This window comes from Peromyscus californicus, unplaced genomic scaffold (assembly GCF_007827085.1).
Source record: "Peromyscus californicus insignis strain IS unplaced genomic scaffold, ASM782708v3 Scaffold_19__1_contigs__length_69161282, whole genome shotgun sequence".
Classification (NCBI taxonomy): Eukaryota; Metazoa; Chordata; class Mammalia; order Rodentia; family Cricetidae; genus Peromyscus; species Peromyscus californicus.
The window spans coordinates 11,555,200-11,576,702 of NW_026294491.1; the positions used below are offsets into that span (position 1 = coordinate 11,555,200).

The 21,503-nt window shown below is 48.0% G+C and overlaps 1 protein-coding gene and 1 non-coding gene across 2 annotated transcripts; one reads left to right on the plus strand and one right to left on the minus strand.

Annotated features, from left to right (window-relative positions):
* Nucleotides 1-6,496: 6,496 nt before the first annotated feature.
* Nucleotides 6,497-6,551, minus strand: LOC128115109 (small nucleolar RNA SNORD48). The gene has a single exon (XR_008220002.1). It is a non-coding gene; the product is annotated as a small nucleolar RNA SNORD48 (small nucleolar RNA).
* Nucleotides 6,552-19,775: 13,224 nt separating this feature from the next.
* Nucleotides 19,776-20,692, plus strand: Mif (macrophage migration inhibitory factor). Its single transcript, XM_052744667.1, has 3 exons — nt 19,776-20,004; nt 20,211-20,383; nt 20,506-20,692. The coding sequence occupies exons 1-3, from the start codon at nt 19,897-19,899 to the stop codon at nt 20,570-20,572; spliced, it is 348 nt and encodes a 115-aa protein (XP_052600627.1). The 5' UTR covers nt 19,776-19,896; the 3' UTR covers nt 20,573-20,692.
* The last annotated feature ends 811 nt before the right edge of the window (nt 20,693-21,503 follow it).

The window sequence follows — 21,503 nt, forward strand, 5'->3', positions numbered from 1 at the left end:
GCTGCCCTTTGTGGTAGGTACACCCTGCATCCACTCACTCCTGCATAGCTAATGCTTAGCATTCAGTCAGCGATGGGACAGGACATTGGATCACTTGGTGCGCACTGCCTATGAAGACGAGCAACTCACAGGAAGCTAGTAAAAACATAATTGCAAACTTGGAGAAACTCAGGGGAAGAGAAACAGGTGGTGTTGTGTGCATGGATTTTGATCTACTAACTTTGCTGATATATAATATATAATCATATTTATCCTTTTTAAGTATGCATTTTTAGACACATGTATACACCCATGAAATACCACCACAATCAATGGATGGTTCACATCATCACCAGGCATCTTCATGTTTCCTGGACCCTCAGCCTACCCTAGGCAACCACTGTCCTTTCTGGCAGTATCAGACATAACTGTTTTAGAATTTGATATAAACCATACACTATAGTACTTTTGTGTCTGGCTTTGCCTCAGATAAAATTTTGAGATCTAGGTACATATTACACATACTAGCACATGTTCCTTTGTGAACATTTTCCACATATGGACACTCATTCCCTCTGGGTGGATATTCAAGTTGTTTCTAATTCTTGATCACCATCAATAAGGTTGATATCAACACTCCTACACCAAATGTTGTATAAACATGTTTCATTTCTGGTGTGTCTTTGTTTGGGCTCCTATAACACAATACTCTAGACTGGATGATTTATAAACAGAAATTTCCCAGGGATCTGACGCCTTCTTCTGTCCTCTATGGGGACCAGCACCAGCACATGTGGCATATACTCACACAGCACGCACATGCATACACATTTAAAAATTAACTTGAAGTTGACCAACAGAATGTAAACTATAAGCCAGAAACATGGTAAAGCTGTTCACTGTGCAAGCCGGGCAACCTGAGTTCAATCCTCAGACTCCACGTAAAGGTAGAAGGAGAGGACCGTTATCATAGAGTTAGTTGTCCTTTGACTTCCACACATGTGCCATAGCACACATGCATGCACACACACACACACACACACATACACACACACACAGTAAATTTAGAGGCTAAAACCTTCAAACATTTAGAAGAAAACAATATTTGGAATATTGGCATAAGCAAAGATATTTCTGGACACAAGAAAGCATGAATAATGAAATTTTAATTGATAAATTGGACTACATCAAAATAAAACTTTCTGTTCTTAGAAAGACTATCACATTCTGGGCCGTGGTGGTGCACGCTTCTAATCCCAGCACTTGGCAGATCTCTGTGAGTTTGAGGCCAGTCTGGTCTACAGAGTGAGTTCCAGGGCAGGCAGTGCTGTTACACAGAAAAAAAAAAAAAAAAAAACAGAGCCAGATATTGGGGTAAATGCTGAAAGATCAGAGAGACAAAGGAACAAGCCACTGCCATGTCTTACCTCTAGGACTCCTCAGCCTGAAAAGCTTTCTAGCCAAAAGGGCCTCTAGATGAAAGGGTTTTAGTTCCTGTCTCCACACTCTTTATATACCTTTCTCTGCCCAGCCATCACTTCCTTCTTAGTGCTGGGATTAAAGGCATGTGTGCTTCCCAAGCAAAGGCGTGCGGTCTTCAAGTGCTGGGATTAAAGGTGTGTGCCATCACTGCCTGACTCTGTTTCTCTCCTAGACTGAGTCAATCTCATGTAATCCAAAGTGACTTTGAACTCACAGAGATTCAGATGGATCTCTGCCTCCCTACTGCTAGGATTAAAGGTGTGTGCCACCACTGCCTGGCATCTATGTTAATCTAGTGGCTTGTTCTGTTCTCTGATCTTCAGGCAAATTTTATTAGGGTACACAATATATCACCACAGAAACCCTGTCTCAAAAGACAAAAACAAAAGGCAAGCCAGGACTGGTAGAAAATATTTGCAATTCAGCAGCTCATATATTTAAAATTTGACAAACTACTGGCATTCAGAATGTATGCTATGATTCAAAACGTGACAACCCAATGAAAATAGTGGATAAGACAAAAGTTCTTCGTAAAAGAAGGTACATGAAAAGTCCTTACTGAGCTGGCCTGGGCTGGGGATGGAAGGTTTCCCATGCGAGCCGGAGGGTATGGAGGTCAAGTGCCAGCCAGCAGGAAATCACTGAGACTAAAGAGAACCAGAAAATGCAGAGAGGTGGCGCCCAGGTGCCCATCTTGGTGGCCTCAGAGGGGAGACCACATTCCAGGGACAGATGTCAACTTCCCATCTCTTCAGCCACATAGGCTCACATACGTACCCACACATCTGCACTTGGAGATAGCATGGTCTACTATGGAGGCCATAAAAAAAAAATGCTTTCTCAAAGGGCCAAGGGGTGAGGAAGCCAAGGAACAGGTAGGTGTTTATCTGCAGTGTTGGAGGGGATCTCATGGTCAGTGCAGGTGTTACTGGAGACAGAGAAACTCCGTGAGTAGACAGAGGGAAGGTGCTGGAAGGCAGCCCCAAGCCCATCTGACCTCCAAGGAGAGGAGAAAAGGTGAACTCGAATCTGAAAACCAAGGAAAGAACTGAGCCGGACGCTCTACTGGTCTTTTCCATGTCACCCCGGGGACCAATGTCCCCACACACTCTGAGGGGCTCTCCTTGACCTCGAATCATTTGACAGACCTTTCCATACTACAAGAGGTGATGGTTCCTGAAAAGAAGCCCCAAAGGCCAGCACTAGAACCGGTCCCTGTGAGTTGCTCACGGCTCTTGTGAGTCCGGGCTTGGTGTGGGGTGGATCCTGAGAAGCCTGGCTTTGGCTTTGCGAGGATCTAGAAAGGGAGAGTGGCTACACAGTAGGAAAGCACAGCTCTTACTTGGTACTGTTAATATTCAGGCATTATGCTGGCCTTCCCTTGGGGACCTAGCAGAATATATCACCAACTACAACTACTCTCTATGTGCATGCATTTGCTAGCATTCAGGTATTACGCTGGCCCTCCCCCAGGGTCCTTACCTGTAGCCACTAAGAGCACCTGCTGTGCTCATGTGCTCGCTAACATTCAGGCAGGTACCTGGCCAGCTCAGGGTCCTGCAGCTACTATGTCACTACATAGTCTCTGCACATGCGCTATGTCACAGTGTAGCCTCTGTGCACATGCACTAAGCACCTTTTAAAATCGAGCTCTGCCGCTTCCTCTCTCTTTTTCCCGCCACTCCTCTCCAGAGGCCGGTCTCTGCACCCTTCCCCTTCCCTTTTCCCAATAAAGCCTCCCACGTGAGTTTGTTGTACAGTGTGATTTGGTGCCGGAAGACTCGGCAGGCCCTCCTGGCCCTCTGAGGCACGCTGGGACAGCCTCACTTTCCAATTAACCGACCCTTGGGCCCTTTGTCCAACGCTGGCACAGTTGGTGATTTGCCTTTATCCCGGTCGGCATAAATGTGTTCCTGGACCCATGGGAGTGACTGTTGAGTGTCCAGCCCCCCACTGGCCTATTTGGAAGCAGGGGAACAACCAACCACGGTCTTAAAGGTTACAGTTGACCCCCTTCGCTGATAGTCACCCCTGGCCATTCCCCACGAGTGAGGCCTCACCTCTCGACCGTGGTTTCTCACCTCTTGGCCCTGCCGACAAGCCCTAGTACCAGGCAACCCACGCCTCTCTCTCAGGCTCAGAGCCCTGGCCCCTGCCCGGAGTGTGACAACTCACTGAGCAGCCTGTGCCTCCTCAAATCAATCGTTCCTGAGTTTTGGGGGATGCTGAAAATTCCAGGCCTTTGGATCTCGTTTTTTCTGCTTCACTCATGGGAACTGTGCCTAGCAGTATAAGCCCAACCTCCCCTCTGGGACACCTTTTAGAGAACCTCAAACCTCTATGCTTAGCGCCCAGCTTAAGGACCTCTAAACATATCCGCCTTTGCAGTCAGACATGGTCTAAATACCCCTTAGACAATCAATCAAAATGGCCACCTGACGGCAGTTTAGACCCCAGTATTTTAAGGGACCTTTCCAACTCTGCCAGCAGTCAGGTAAGTGGAAGGAGGTACCTTATGTTCAGGCCTTCACTTACCTTAGCTCCAAACCCTCTCTCTCTTCTTCCTGTTCACCCACTTGGGTCCTTCTAGCCATGCAATCTAAACTAGAGGAACCCTCCAACTACTCTGGACCCTGATAATGAACCCCCACTATTCCGACCTCGACATACAACTGCTCCTTCAGCTCCTCCAGCCCCTTCCTCCTCTCCAGAAACGGGCTGTTCTAACCCTTTCGCTCCTCCTGTTACACATTCTCACACCACCATGGGACCCCCTCCATCCCTCTCTACCCATTCCAGCCTGGCCACAGTTCTCCCTTTGCGAGAGGTTGCTGGGGTGAATGGACTGGTTAAGGTATGTGTCCCCTTCTCATTAGGTGAACTTCCTCAAATAGAGAAAAAACTGGGGTCTTCTACATGTAACTCAACCTCTTTCATTAGAGAATTCCAATAGATCACCCAGTTATATAGTCTCACCTTTCATTTTATATATATATATATGATCCTAGCTAACAACCTACTTTCTCCTGGCCAGGGCTGAGACATCCCACCCGGGACGCCCATGGGACTAGAATACCCCAGAGGGCATTCTAGCTAGAGATCAGTTTACAACCTGCCTCCTGGCCAGTCTCTGTAAGGCCCTTAAACTCTGGTTAACTATGAAAAGCTCCCAAGAAATCATCCAGGACAAACAGGAAAATCCATCTCAGTTCCTAGAACGCCTCACAAAGGCCCTCTTACAGTATCTAGACCCCACAAACCAAGAGGGCAGACAACTCCTTATGACTGATTTCCTTCATGCCCCTTGTGGCATGGGGACATCAGATGCATACCACCCTCCGGCCAACCTTCTAGGCCTCGCCATGGATGACTGAGGGTACCCAGTCTCTCTTGACCCAACTATTGTCATCTCTGACAGGGAGCCCTGGGTGGTCACCACAAGCGGTAGTTTCAAGGCGGCCCATCTCCTTCCTCTTGGACACCAGGGTCACTTACTCGGTCCTGAGGGAGTTTTGGGGACCCACCTCTCATTGTCTCCCATTGTCAGGGTAGGGAGACAGCCTTACCTACCTCATCAATTGCATTTTCAGGGGGATTCCTCTCACTCATTCATTTCTGATGGTGCCAACTTGTCCTGTCCCCTTACTGGGAAGGGATCTTTTAGCCAAAGAGGGAGCTTCTATTTCTTTTGTTCCCCACATTTGCCTGACCACCTGCTCTCCTCCTAGCCGCCCACCTTACTGGTCCCAACATGTCATTTTCTTAGCTAGCCTCCCAGGTGGACCCCCAAGTCTGGGACACCCAAAACCCCTTTGTTGCTAGACACCATTCCCCCATTATCATCCAATTACAGGACCCTGTCCAGTACATTACCCAACCCTAGTAACCACTCTCACTCCAGAGCCATAGGGGACTTCAGCCTATCATCTCTGGCCCTCTAAGAAAAAAACTGCTTCGTCCTACATCTTCTCCTTTTAACATCCCCATACTTGCAGTTTAGAAACCTAACGGGGGGGGGGGGGGGGTGGGCTGGAGAGATGGCTCAGAGGTTAAGAGCACTGACTGCTCTTCCAGAGGTCCTGAGTTCAATTCCCAGCAACCACATGGTGGCTCACAACCATCTGTAATGAGATCTGGTGCCCTCTTCTGGCCTGTAGGGATACATGCTGTATATGTAATAAATAAATCTTTAAAAAAAAAAAAAAAAGAAACCTAACAGGACCTACTGCCTGGTTCAAGACCACTGGTTCATTGATTCTGCGGCGGTCCCCCTCTATCCTATGGTGCCTAACCCTTACACATTCCTCTCCACTATCCCCTCAGGAACCTCCCATTTCTCAGTTCTGGATCTCAAGGATATTTTTTTCTCTATCCCTCTCAGCACTCAGTCTCAAAATACCTTTGCTTTCATCTGGACTGACCCTGACACCCACCCCTCCACCTTTGTATACAGATCATAAATATAAAACTCTACAGTTATGCACAAGGTCAAAGTTGCAGATCTTACCAAAGCTACTAACACAAAACACCCTAAGAAAAGCCTGCCAATTCTTCACTTGCCAAGTCTGCTGATAAAAACCTATGTCTCAGAGTTTGTGGCACTGGGCACTGCACCCCTCCCTCTGGTCCTGAGACTGTGGAACCTTGTGTTACTATGGTAATGGCTCTGCTCCTTATCTCTGTTCCAGGAATGTGCTATGACCTTGAGGGCTTTGAAACTTTTCTCAGGATTGCAAGGAGTCTCCTGTCAGAAATGTGAGAAGTCAGGCAAGAGAGGAGAATGAGAGCTGAAAAGAGGCTGTAGACTTAGAGAAGGAACAAAGAGAGGACAGCGAAGAGATTAGGGAACTGACTTAGAACGATAAAGTGAATGGACTGAAAGAGTATGGTGTGTGTAGATTCATTTGATATCCTTCAGATTAGAATCCCAGCCACTTGTACACATCTTTTCTGGACTCTGAGAGTTTGTGATAGAGGTCATTGTTTATATACTGTACATTTGTTTACAGATTTTTTTCTTTCTTTTTTTTTTTTCCGCTGCGGTGATGGCGTCAGCGAGACACTCAGACTCACCAGAGGTCATCATTACTCAGATTGCTTATTTTTTGTTTTTTGTTTTTGTTTTTGTTTTTCGAGACAGGGTTTCTCTGTGTAGCTTTGCGCCTTTCCTGGAACTCACTTGGTAGCCCAGGCTGGCCTCGAACTCACAGAGATCCTCCTGGCTCTGCCTCCCGAGTGCTGGGATTAAAGGCGTGCGCCACCACCGCCCGGCCAGATTGCTTACTTTTAATGTGAAGCCTTAGTCCTTAGTTTATTTAGGTAGATAAGACTTACAGATTAATGGTCACCTATGCTTGTCATATTTATAGTTATGTTAGGTTTTCCAGATTTACAGAAGTGTATGTCAGATAGACAGATAGTCTTCAAACACTTCATAGACCTAGAAGCTTTACCCCCACAACCGTACTCAACTTAGCGGATTGGGAACCCCATACGGAAGTGGATGTTTTCCTTCCTGACCCCCTCCATGTTCTTCTGTCTTTATAATTACAACCTGTTTCATCGATTTCTTCTCTATGTATCTCCAATGACATGTTCAAAATCTCTAATCAACTAATTTGCTGTTGTTACAGGACTACCAATCATTAGTCACAGAGCTGGAGGCGTACACACACCCCCAGACAAAAAAGGAGACTCAGAACAGATTTCAATGTAGCTTTATTATTGACTGCTGTGGTGGTATTGTGTTCCCTGAAATACTGTGCACCCTAATAAACTTATCTGGGGTCAGAGACAGAACAGCCACAATATTAAACATAGAGGATAGGCAGTGGTAGCACACGCCCCTTTAATCCCAGCACTTGGGAGGCAGAGCTAGGCAGAAATCCATGTGTTCAAGGATACAGCCAAGCATGGTGACACACACCTTTAATCCCAGAAAGCGAGCCTTTAATCCCAGGGAGTGATGGTAGAAAGCAGAAAGGTATATAAGGCGTGAGGACCAGGAACTAGAAGCATTTGGCCTGGTTAAGCATTCAGGCTTTTGAGCAGCAGTTCAGTTGAGACCCACTCTGGATGAGGACTCAGAGGCCTCCAGTCTGAGGAAACAAGACCAGCTGAGGATCCAGCGAGGTGAGGTGGCTGTGGCCTGTTCTGGTTCTCTGATCTTCCAGTTTACCCCAATACCTGGCTAAGGTTTGATTTTATTAATAAGAACTTTTAAGATGCCTGCTACAGACTGCCCTCCGCAATCAACCACCTGTGTCTCCTGGGTGTCAAGGGGATGCCGTGATGATGGGAAAGGAACAGGTACTTTAAGGTTTATTTATGTGAAGAGAGAAAAGCTTAATTGGTGATAAGGAAAGATGATTTGAGATGTATAAAGGAATGAAACATGTTCAAAATTCCTCTCTCAAGCTATGTTACTATCCATAACTTTAACATTGATAGAATTCTGATAAGCTATCAATCTGGCTCTAGCAGAGTACTAAACACTATTCTCTACCACTATAGTATCATGGCCACAAGCTCAGGATTCCAAATTCCCTTTGGTTGCTTTCTAATGTGTCTAAAACTCATCTCTTTTTGTTAACTCAAAGTTCTTGTAAGCTCCAGGGAGTGGGCTTGGACCCACCCCTAACAGCATCGTGCCAGGCCCAAGTGACACTGGTTCCACAGAGCCTGGACAGTGAAGTGAAGCAACCAGCCACTCCAGGACGTGGCCAGCACCCCAGCTTTCTCAGGTCAGCAGGAAGCAGTCTCAAGAACTAGGCGCTGTCATTCCACCCCACCTGCTGCCCCTAACCCTCACCTCTTTATAATAAAAGGGAGGAATGTTAGCATTCAGGCACTGTGCTGGCCCACCCCCAGGGTCCTTACCTGCAGCCACTAAGAGCACCCCCTGTGCACATGCACTTGCTAACATTCAGGCAGGTACCTGGCCAGCCCGGGATCCTACGACCACTATGTCACTACATAGTCTCTGCACATGTGCTATGGTCTCTGCAAAATCACTAATGCCCCCTTTAAAAGCTAGCTCCCCAATGAAAGAGATATCTTGATAGAGGGAGCCATTATGTGGTTAGGGAGAAACCTGGTGCTAAGGAAGTTCCCAGGAATCTACAAGGATGACCCCAGCTAAGACTCCTAGCAATAGTGAAGAGGGTGCCTGAACTGGCCTTCCCCTGTGATCAGATTAGTAAATACCCTAACTGTCTTCATAGAACCTTCATCCAGTAACTGATGGAAGTAGAGGCACAGATCCACAGCTAAGACCTGGGCCAAGCTCCAGTCGAAGAAAGGGAGGAGGGATTATATGAGCAAGGGGGGTCAAGACCATGACGAGGAAACCCTCAGATATAGCTGACCTGAGCCCGTGGGAGCTCACAGACTCTAGACTGACAGCTAGGGAGCCTGCATGGGACTGACATGCATGTGGGTGACAGTTGTATAGCTTGGTCTGTTGTGGGGTCCCTGGCAGTGGACTAAGATCTATCCCTGGTGCATGAGCCAGCTTTTTGGAGCCCATTCCTTATCGTGGCATGCCTTGCTCAGCCTTGATGTATGTAAGGGGGAGGGGCTTGGTTCTGCCTCAATTTAATGTACCAGGCTTTCTTGACTCCCCATGGGAGGCCTTACCCTTTTGGAGGAGTTGATGTGGGGGAGGGTGGGGGAGATGGGAGGGGAGATGGGGGGAGGGGGAGGGAGAAAGAGGAGGGGTGGGAGGGAGAACTGTGGTTGGTATGCTAAACAAACAAATAAATAAATAGATGAGCTCCACCCATTCCTCTCTCAAGAGGCCGGTCTCTGTACCCTTCCCCTTTTCCCAATAAAACCTCCCACGAGTTGGTTGCACAGTGTGATTTGTCCTCTGTCATCACTGCTAACCTACAACAGGTACCATTAGGATTTCCATCCCGTGAGCCAATCTCATGCTTCAGGATGCTTGGTTACCAGGACGTGAGTACAGGGAACAGTTACTGGGCAGCCTACTCTATGGTAGTAACTTGGCATCTTATCTCATTTAGTCTCACACATATACATGGAAAAGGACTCACCTCTTTTTGAAATGAAGAAACTGCACTCTGAGAACGTATATAACTCAGCTGGGATCACCCTCCTGTTCTCAAGGTCCCAGTGTCCTCTAGAAAGACTGGCCATGGTCACTTGTTCTGTGTTAACTTCCCACTGTGGCAACGTATCTTGAAAAAAAAAAAACATATGGGGAAAGGGTTCCTTTTGCTCCTGGTTTCAGAAGTCAGAACATCACGGATGCTATAGGGTCAATCAATCTCCACTGTCAATTTGAGACCTAAGTCATCTGAGAGAAGGAGCTTTGGGCAGGCCTGTAGGGGTTATCTTGATTATGTTATTGGAGGTGGGGAGACCCATACTCAAAGTGAGTTGGCACCATTTCCTAGGCCTGCGTCCTCTAGAAAGCAGAAAGTGAGCTGAGCGCCGGTGTTCATCCCCCTCTGCTTCCTGACTGCTTCATAGGGTTGAATCATGGTGCCTGAGGTCACCTGAGGAGGAATTCACTTTGAACTTTGGGTTGTTGGCAGATTTCCATTCCTGCAGGTGGTATAAACTGAGAGGACTGGGTGGCCATGCCAGGGCCCTGACAGGCTTCCCTAGCAGCCCTGACACAGACCAGGCCTTGGTTTAGGTTCACTAGAACGGACGGACGGGGCTGAGCAAGCAATTCTCAGGAAAACCACAATTTAGGGGCAGCCAATCAGCAGGCGCCCCCCAGCCTTCTGCTGGCTCAGCAGATGCCCCCCAGCCTCCTGTTAGCTAAAGAAAGCTTTTCCTACCCTCCCATCAACAAGCCCCTAACAACTAGACACCCCACCATCACCAATAAGCCCCTAACTGCTGTGGGATGTTCTGTATGGCAAATGTGTTGCTGATTAGTCAATAAATAAAACACTGATTGGCCATTGGCTAGGCAGGAAGTGTAGGCGGGACAAGGAGGAGAATAAAGCTGGGAAGTGGAAGGCTGAGTCAGAGAGACACTGCCAGCCGCCATGATGACAAACAGCATGTGAAGATGCCGGTAAGCCACAAGCCATGTGGCAAGGTATAGATTAATGGAAATGGATTAATTTAAGCTGTAAGAACAGCTAGCAAGAAGCCTGCCACGGCCATACAGTTTGTAACCAATATAAGTCTCTGTGTTTACTTGGTCGGGTCTGAGCTGCTGTGGGACTGGCGAGTGACAGAGATTTGTCCTGACTGTGGGCCAGGCAGGAAAACTCTAGCTACACCTAACCACTACAGCCTCCAGCCAATCAACTCCCAGACTAATCTTACCTCCGCCAATCAGCTCCCAGATAATCCCTCCTCCCTGGAATTCCCCTGACTCCCCTTAAAAGGAGCTTGTGACCTATTTGCCACCCCAACCTATTGGAAACACTAAACACTTCTGTCAAATTGCATATGTGACGGTTGGTCTATCTTGGGGGCTTCTCTCAGACCCGAACATAAACGGTCTCTGCCCTCCTGCATCTGCGAAGTCAACAACAAATGTCATTTTCAGGGGCCACAGCAGCACCGTGGCTAGGCTTCTCCTGGCCCCAGCCTCCACTAAGCGTTAAGTGTGAGTTTTAATTTAGTTTCAGTTTCGATTTCTGTACCCTGTTAAAGCAGGAAGAGGAGGTCCAGCCAATTGGGTTCAGGCTGACCTCATCCCCTCCTGGCTGCCTATAAAAGGAGTTGGTGCACCAGGTGGTGGCGTACACCTTTAATGCCAGCACTCAGGAGGCAGAGGCAGGCGGATCTCTGTGAGTTCGAGGCCAGCCTGGTCTCCAAAGCGAGTTCCAGGAAAGGCGCAAAGCTACACAGAGAAACCCTGTCTAGAAAAAAAAAAAAATGGTAGCAGCCATTCTGGTGTCTGGCTGGCAGAACCCTGTGGTGGTATTTTACTTGTACTGAAATGTGATTTTAATTGTATGTTAATAAATAAAGTTGTCTGGGGGTCAGAGCTATTAGAGCCATAGCAAGTGCATGGCGGCGGTGGCGCACGCCTTTAAGGACCTGGAGGGCGGTACATTCAGGCAGTGACGAGGCAGTCACATGTTTGGGTTTACAACCAATGAGAAGGCAGAACAGGAAGACTTTAAAGACAGACACACAGGAAGTAGGTCCTTTTCGGAGAGCTCTCTTGGCTGGAGAGGATCCCTGAATCAGGAAGGGTGAAGCTCTTAGCTCTGACCTCTTGGCTTTCTTCTCTGAATTGGCTCTGTGTTTCTTATTTAATAAGACCGTTGGTTACATCTACAGAACCCTGAATGCTGGAATAAACAACACTCTTGTTGATTGCATATGTAAGTGGTGGTCTTTGCTTTGTCCAAATTTCCATTCTCTTCTTTTGAATTTGACATCTGTCACAGCTGACCAACTTAAAGAAATTCTCTGGTTTTTAAGGGGTCATGTGACTAGACTGGACCCACCTAGCCACTGCATGATCATCCCCCTTTTAAGGTTTACACCTCTAATGATATAGGTAAAGAGCCTCTTGCCATGGGATGCTGCATATGTATAGGTATGAATGACTCTGGGGGTCATCTTCCTGATGTCAAAGGATCGAGGAGGTAGGCATACAGCAGTGGTCAAAAAGAGACTGTCTTCCCACCACCACAGGGGAGTGTTTAAACATGAAGCATTAACTCATATGGGAACAGATTCCAAGGACAGGCAGATGTAAGGCACATGTAGGACCTAACTGGACCAGAGCACCCAGGGATGAGATTTACTGGTGACAGAAAGTATGGGCAGGCCACAGCACAGGACCAAGACTGCATCCAGGAAGCTGCAGGCTGGCCCTGATGGACTCAGAAAGGACGGGAGAGGCTGGCACGAGACTATCTCACCCAGGGCATGAGACAATACGACATGCTGGGATTAAAGGCATGCACCACCACTGCCTGGCTTCAAGTCACTTTTAAAAACTTGTGAATGCACACACACAAATGTTGTAGGCATAAGAGCACACATATCACAGTGCGTGTACAGAGGTCAGAGCAGAGCTTTGTGGAGTCATTTCTCTCCTTCCACATTTATGTGGGTGGGTTCTGGGTATTGAACTCAGGTCCCTGGGCAGGCGCAGCAAGTGCCCTATCTCTGCGCCATCTGCCAGCCCCGGGTCTCCCACGTGTGCCCCACATGTGCTTCAGTAACTGCATCTGTGCTAACCTGTGTGCCCTCAAGTGTGTTTTGGCTGTTGGTCGTATATGTCTCTTCCAAGCATCTCTTTCGTCGTGTGTTGAGGTCACTTCATTCTATCAGATGGAGGTGGCACTACCACACCCAAATTGGTGATTCCCTGTGTTTTGAGACACTTATTTTGTACTAGCTGGGCTCTGAGGGGAACTTTAAGGATATGCAAAAGTACACTTTACTTTTTAATGGCACGTAGTATGAGCAAGCACATGCACGTGCACACGTGGGCACACAAATGTGCAGGAACACACCATGGTTAGAGGACAACTCTCTGTCATGTGGGTTCCAGGGATGGAACTCAGGTGATAAGTGGCTTACCTGCTGCGGAGCCATCTCACCATCTCCCCAAAGCACATCCCAGCCTTCCTTTAAATGTGAAACCCTTCTCTGGGAAAGATTCCTCATTCTGCTCCTGTCTTCATGCTGGTAGCCTACAGACATGTCAGAGCAATAATAGCAGATGGCAGTTCGTATTTGGGTGTCAGCCCACCAGAAGTTCGACTCTCTGATGGGGTTGTCTTGCTCAAGCAAGGCTTGCAAGAATACAGACTCCGGAATGTACTGTGCTTCTGTTGTGTCCCTGCACACTTGCTGCTACTGTGTGTATGGTGTGGGGAGTCTCCCACTGCCTATACTGTATTGTGTTCGTCTCACGAATATACTCCATCTACTGGAAACATATTTGTGGATCGTCAGGAAGATGATTTCTCCTTAAGCTGTATAATTTTGATGAATAAAAAAAATATGTTCCACGAGAACTGTGAGACCCTTAGGGCCTGTTTTATATCATAGCTCAGGCTGACATAGGAAAATAGTATGCAGCTGCCTTAGTAGCTGGAAATACAGCTATTAGCTGATTTAAAGCCTCAAAGTAAGTTCTGATTAGACTAGGTTCCTTGCTAATGTGTTTTAAGATAAACATTTCCCAGGGAAAAAAAATGGTAATTCACAAGGACAAAATAGCTGGCTGCCTGATTTGTTGAACCAAGGTTAATGGCTGCAGTGCCAGTCTCTCTCCTAGGTCTGGCTAATTATCTAGGACAGCAATTAACTCTCTGCACATATTCCTAACCTCAGTTTTATGATACAGGCATATACCTGAAAACGCAAAGTTCAGCCAACTAAAATTGTGCAGGTAAAAAAAAGAGTTACGAGTTTCCTTTTTTATAGTCTAAATTTACATGCAGGGCAGAAAAATATATTTCAAGATGTAAAACGCTTTTAATGTCACTGTGTCTGGGAAAGTGCCAAATGGGCTTATATAGGAGACTTAAGGTAAACCTGAGAGTCCAAGAAAGCCCAGCATTTCTGTTCATCACAAAATGTTAATCACACTCAAGCCGGGCGGTGGTGGTGCACAACTTTAATCCCAGCACTCGGGAGGCAGAGCCAGGCGGATCTCTGTGAGTTCGAGGCCAGTCTGGGCTACCAAGTGCTGTGGGATGGTCTGTATGTCAAATATGTTGCTGATTGGTCAATAAATAAATCACTGATTGGCCCGTGGCCAGGCAGGAAGTATAGGCGGGACAAGGAGGAGAATAGAGCTGGGAAGTGGAAGGCTGAGTCAGAGAGACATTGCCAGCCGCCATGATAAGAAACAGCATGTGAAGATGCCTGGTAAGCCACGAGCCATGTGGCAAGGTATAGATTAATAGAAATGGATTAATTTAAGCTGTAAGAACAGTTAGCAAGAAGCCTGCCACGGCCATACAGTTTGTAACCAATATAAGTCTCTGTGTTTACTTGGTCGGGTTTGAGCGGCTGTGGGACTGGCAGGTGAGAGAGATTTGTCCTGACTGTGGGCCAGGCAGGAAAACTCTAGCTACAAATGGCGTCCAACATGGTGGCAAGAGTTTCCACCTAAAAACTGAAAAAAGATTCTAAAACGGAGCTAAAAACAGTTCCTAATTGTCTCTCTCAAATGAGCAGCAGCTGCCTGTTTGAGCTACTGGTGGGTTCCTAGCATGTGCGCTCGACCTGCCACTGTATGGCGGGAATGAGGCCTCTGCAAGTGGCACATTAAGCTGCGTGGTGGATTTAGCCTTTGCTAGTACAAAACAAAAAAAGAGGTTTCTGGGCTACACGCTGCTTGGATGAAAGCATAGACCCACTATTTCTGAGAGTTGATGGCTCCCAGAGCTGGCGGAAAACGTACCATTGCCATGTTGGGAAGCTGAAGTGGGCGGAGCCAGCAGCCATAGCGCCAGCGCCGTTTCAGGCTTAGAAGGCTGCAATTTAAAGCAATAGGCTCAAGCCAATATAAAAAATAAGCCATGTAAAGATGAATATTACACAGAGAATCTGGATTGTGTTGTCTTTGGGATTTTTAACTGCAGAAAAACATTTGATTGTAAAAACTGTTGAGTTATGCCAAAATGTATTTTTTTTTTTTTTTTTTTTTTGGTTTTTCGAGACAGGGTTTCTCTGTGTAGCTTTGCGCCTCTCCTGGAACTCACTTGGTAGCCCAGGCTGGCCTCGAACTCACAGAGATCCGCCTGGCTCTGCCTCCCGAGTGCTGGGATTAAAGGCGTGCGCCACCACCGCCCGGCTAAAATGTATATTTTAAAGGTACCTTGACTTCAAAATTTGGATATAAGGATATGTTGCTTTGGAAAAGAGTCTCTGCTTTTGTTCCCACAGAAAGCCAAAGGCTATGGATTTGTTCCAGATTAAGATACATCAGGTTTGACCAGCCAAGACCCCCTGAAAGGTCTCTGATGACACCATGGCCCAGATGATCCAACATCCAGAATGGTTTGAAGGCAACTGGCTCAGGCGATACAGCCTCATGGACTACTCCATAATCCTAAAATTTTCTTTGTGTCCCCATAAGATACAGCGCCCCTCTCCAGCAGGAAGTAGTAAGAGAAGCTACGCCCAAATTCCCAAATATACCAAGCTGACTTTGGAGATGTGTAAAGGTTAAAACCTTCCTTTTTAAGAAAAGAAAAGGGGAAGTGCTGTGGGATGGTCTGTATGTCAAATGTGTTGCTGATTGGTCAATAAATAAATCACTGATTGGCCCGTGGCCAGGCAGGAAGTATAGGCGGGACAAGGAGGAGAATAGAGCTGAGAAGTGGAAGGCTGAGTCAGAGAGACACTGCTAGCCGCCACGATGACAAACAGCATGTGAAGATGCCTGGTAAGCCACGAGCCATGTGGCAAGGTATAGATTTATAGAAATGGATTAATTTAAGATATAAGAACAGTTAGCAAGAAGCCTGCCATGGCCATATAGTTTGTAACCAATATAAGTCTCTGTGTTTACTTGGTCGGGTTTGAGCGGCTGTGGGACTGGCAGGTGAGAGAGATTTGTCCTGACTGTGGGCCAGGCAGGAGAACTCTAGCTACAACCAAGTGAGTTCCAGGAAAGGGACAAAGCTACACAGAGAAACCCTGTTTCAAAAAACCAAAAAAATTACTACACTCAGAAATATAGGATATATGCACTTATGTTTGAGATTTCTCAGTGGTTTGATTTTATAAAGCTCTCTCTCTCTCTCTAAATAGATAACCATGACTGGTTCTTTCTTTGAAGCTGGGGCTATGAGATTATAGCCCACCAATTAGGAAGCTAAGATTTATTACAAGTGTTTTGTCAGGATGACTCTGCTTCTTATCATTTACTAAATGAAATGTGACCCTCAAATGTAACTTTTATAGTGCCTGAAGGATTCTGTTTGGATACATACATAGCTGTGAAGAACCAGAGAGTAACCATCAGAACACGTGTGTTCAATTCTTACCCCTCAGACAGAAAAGATTTTGCGATGCTGTGGCATTCTCTTTGAGCCCTGCCTGCAGCCCTGAGGCTGGCTCCCTGGGAATATCTTCAGAAGTAACAATTGTCACTGGGAGCCAATGGGGATTCCATTGACTGAAAGTTCCTTGGGGGCTGGAGAAAGGACTCAGTATTTTAGAGCACTGGTTGCTCTTGCTGAGCACCTGGGTTCAATTCGCAGCACCCACATGGTGGTTCACAGCTATCAGTAACTCCTCCAGTTCCAGTGTATCTGATGCCCTTTTCTCACCTCTGAGAGTACTAGGCATACATGTGATGCATACACATACATGCAAGAAAAGCATTGATACACATACATTTGGAAGGTGGGGAGGAAGTTACTGGATTTGGGATTCAAAGGGGACAATGAGGCAGATTGTCTTTTGGGGTTATAAGAGTTATTAATGCCAATAGACAATAGCATGGGAGATCTGAGGAGCGTTAAGATGCGCGGGGCGGGGGGGGGGGAGGCAGGGGGGTTCCCCTTCTTATAGATTGCAGAGGAGGTGTTAGGTTTCATGCCATACAGTTGAGTAGTCCACACACAGGCCTGTAGTCAAGCTGTCCCTGATTCCGAGGGAGAAAGGAATGTGTTGCCCTGAGGATATGGAGAAGGAAAGTTAGTTAAGGTGTATGTATCCATTATGTGGGTGGGTGATGAGCTGTCCCTGGTAGCCTGGTCTTTGAAGTCTTGGAGTCTGGTACTCTGGCCTGTAAAGTTCCTTGGGGAAATGAGAATTATGGTACCTGCTATTCCTCTGGAATTCAGGCACCTGAGGAGTCTGGGGAGTTAGGGGGTTACAGAATCACAGATGGTCTCCCTGTCATTTCTGATATAGGAAGCCATGAGAAAAAGGCTGCTATGGCAATTGGCAATTAGCCTTTAGCCCTTAGCCCCAAACCTAACATCCATAACCTGTTAAGTATAGCAAATTCTAGCTGGGCAGTGGTGGCTCACACCTTTAATCCCAGCACTTGGGAAGCAGAGACAGGCAGATCTCTGTGAGTTCAAGGCCAGCTTGGTCTACAGAGTGAGTTCTAGGACAGCCAGGGCTACACAGAGAAACCCTGTCTTGAAAAACAAAACAAAATAAAACAAAAATACAGCAAATTGTGTAACCAATATCTAAGGACAAACAGAGGCAACAGAGGTGAAAGCTACAGAGAGCATGGAAGGCGTGCCCAGGGAAGTTCTAACAGCCTTGCCAAGTTCTCCCACTGGTGGATAACTGTTGACGAGCCAAAATTACCCAGATATCAAGTATCCTCCCAAGATCATGGGAGAGCTGTGCTCTAAGATTGAGGACCCCCTGGACCAGGACCCAGAAAAATAACCTTGGAATGAGGAAACCTCTGGCTCTATTGAAATCAGATTTGTCCATTTTACCATCAATGCTCCTGGAACTATGAGGGTCAGATCCTGGGCCCTGGCAGTCCTTGGGCACACATCCTCATTAGTCCAATTAAAGAGACAATAATGAAAAGCAGAGAAAGGAGATTTATTTCAATGTGGCCACACTGGAAAGAAGAACAAATAAAAAGTCCAGTGTGGTGGTTTGAATAAAAATGGCCCCCATAGGCCCATAGGAAGTGGCACTATTAAAAAGTGTGACATTTTTGGAGGTGGTGTGGCTTTGTTGGAGGAGGTGCATCACTAGGGGGTGGGCTTTGAGGTCTCAGAAGCTCAAACCAGTTCTCTTCCTGCTTCCAGAATGTAGAATTCCAGATGTAGAACTCTCAGCTCCTTCTCCAGCCCTATGCCTGCCTGCATGCTACCATGCTTCCTGCCATGAATGGGCTAAACCTCTGAACTGTAAGCCAGCCACACTTAAATGTTTTCTAGGAGTTGCGGTGGTCATGGTGTCTCTTCACAGCAATAGAAACCCAAAGACATCCAGTGAGCCTCACCCTCAAGGTCATCTTCCGGGCCTGTGATATGAAGTTTAGGTTTAAATAGAGGGCAAGAGGTATGCATAACTAAGCCATCCTGGTCAAGGTGTGGTCCTCCTAGCGTCAGTTAGCTCTAGTCCCTTCTGCAGGGTGGTCTGACAAGCTTCCAGAGCAGTGTGAAATCTCTTCCAGGGAGACAAGTTCCTCCTCTGCTGCACCTGCCTTTAGCCTCTCCTCAGTCCCAGCCTGAGACGCCTGAGGAAATTCCATTTCCTTGGGAACCATTGTTTCAATAGTCTGGTAGCCAAATGGAGGGGCACAAGTGTCTCTTTAGAATATCTTCATTTCTGCCAGAACCATTACAGGACCTCATATAAACTTTGAAGTCACAGACAGAACTGTCATCATCTACAATGCATCCTGTTGACTTGCTGGAAAATTTTTAACAGAAGTGCAGAAGAATTAGGGAAACAAAGGGAGACCCAAGATCCCAGTGACATTTCCTGGGCACCTGCCGGATATCTGGCTTGTTGATGAGAAAGCGATACAAAGTCTACCAAGGGTTTAGATGTGGGTATCTCTGCTGGATCTAATTTGAGCAGTGCCTCCCTGAGGGCTGACAGTTGCCCAGTTTAGGATTATACCTTAAGGCCTGGAGGAAGAGAACTGGTACCTTTGGCTCAAAACCTGTTCCTTATGCCTCCCCCGAAATCTCCAAGCATTCTCACTTGCAAAGAACAGCAAGGATGCAGGGAACTGACTGGATGGTGGCTCCATTCTGCCTTCTTCCCCATCTACAAGGGTCTACAAGTGCAGGACTGTACGCTTTGTGGACACATGTCCTGGGAGGCTCAGGACACACAAAAAGTCTTAGTTGAAAGTGGCTGGGTTGAAGGTGGCACTGTGCCAGGGGACCGAGGCTGATTTGCAACAGGAGAGCAAAGACCACTAAGGGATGGAGCTCAGCCGATTTCACAAGATTAGAGGAAGTTCCCAAGGTAAGTAAGGGTTGTTCTTTCTCTAAGCACAAGCCATCACGCTTTTGGCTCATTATTTGAGGTTAAATCGTATTCAGTAGAGCCAGTCAGTTCTGGCCCATTGGCAGGAGAGATAAGGCCTGTAGCACCGCTAAGGGTTAAAGTTTCCTCTACTTGGAACAGAAATTTCTTAGACCTGAACTTGCGCTTGCTGTCCGGTAAATCTGTAGCATCTACCAGGAATGCTTCGACAAATCTAATAGAGTCAAGTCCTCGTTACCTAGCTTACTACATGATGCATCCCTTCGTTTCTATCTTAGGAAACAAAGAGCCAAATACACTCCCTAGTGCGCAGAAGCGGACCAAGCGCAGCAGAAGTAGTGCGCAGAAGCGCAGTCACGCCCCGCTTTGGGACGTAACCTTACGTCATCAGAGGCGGAGCGAGGGGAGGAGCCGCAGCCGGCTTGGGGCGGTACTGAGCTGGGTCACGTAGCTCAGGTCCCTGAGTTTGGGCCACATCCCGTGTTGCACTGTCCTCTCGTCCCCGCGTGCAGTCCCTCCGCCACCATGCCGATGTTCACCGTGAACACCAACGTCCCCCGCGCCTCCGTGCCAGAGGGGCTTCTCTCCGAGCTCACCCAGCAGCTGGCGCAAGCCACGGGCAAGCCGGCACAGGTTTGCAAGGAGGGTACAGGAAGAGAGTGGCGTGGGCCCGCCGGGTAGAGGAAGAATGGGAATGGGAGCCAATGCAGGCCGGCGGGTGGCGGCTGGAGCTCTCTGGGAGACCTGTGGCCCGGTAGTCTTTCAGGCGGGCTAACCGTGTGGCCCGGTAGTCTTTCAGGCGGGCTAACCGTGTGTCTATCCCCCCCGCCCCCCCGCAGTACATCGCAGTGCACGTGGTCCCGGACCAGCTCATGACTTTTAGCGGCTCTAGCGACCCCTGCGCCCTATGCAGCCTGCACAGCATCGGCAAGATCGGCGGCGCGCAGAACCGCACCTACAGCAAGCTGCTGTGTGGCCTGCTGGCTGATCGCCTGCACATCAGCCCGGATCGGTGCGTGGTTGGGCGGGGGTGAGGGGCGCTGGGAGGTCGGCACGTGGGGGACGGGCGTTCAGAGGGCACCGTCACGCTCGCCGAGACCGCGCGTTTGGCTGAGCCGGGCTTCATTCTCGCAGGATCTACATCAACTATTACGACATGAACGCAGCCAACGTGGGCTGGAACGGTTCCACCTTCGCTTGAGTGCTGGCCTAACTTACCTGCACCGCTGTTCTTGGAGCCTTGCTGCACGCAGCGTTCTGTTTCGTCCACCCGTAGCGATGCCCACCTTCCGTTCGGGAGAAATAAATGGTTTAGAGACCACGGTTGCCTCAGCTTCTGCTTTCTTTGGCTTGTGGAGGAACTGGTTCAGGGCGGGGACGTTGAATGGAAGCCCAGGCTGCAAAGGTGGGGTGGGGTGTGATGGCGGGCCCGGAGTTGGCCAGTTTGGCTCTCTCAAAAACTGTGGCTTAGATGTCCTTTTGTCCAGGCTTTTCTATGCCGCCCTAACGTCTAAAAGAGGCTGACTTATCTCCTGGGGTGTCATACCAAGAGTCGAATCGGAGCTTCCCAAGCAGTTGTTGCACCCTGAAATAGGTTCTCTGCTCTGGGCGGGAATCCCCAGTTGTGCTCTTACCACAGTGGCAACTGGGGCGGTAATGTGCTTTCATGGAAGAGGGGGTTGCTCCGGTGGGGATTAAATTGATTGGATAGTGGACTGGCTGGTCCTGCACTTTTCTCAAGCCCCACTTTCCCTCCCCAAGAATCACTGCGCTAAGCCGAGTGTTCCAGTTTCTTGTTCTGAAACTGGGCCAGTTTTTAGGCATGTTGGTAGGAGAGGTGACCAAGTTACAAAGTTCTCCCTAGGCCACACTGCCCACTCCCCAACTCAATGTCTGTGCTCTGCTCAGAGGGATAACCCCCCGGCCCAAATCCCCACCTCAGCAGTTCCCTGAGAATGCAGGAGGGTGGAGGAAGTACTTGTCATCTGTTATCATTTATGTTAGGATAGAAAAGGTGCTGGCCCTCAGGGCATCTTCATAAAATCATTGGCAAAGGTCCAATGTGATTTAGATCTCTTCGCCTGGAGTCCTTCCTGCCAAGCCCAGGAACCCCAATGGGTGGCACTGGGCAG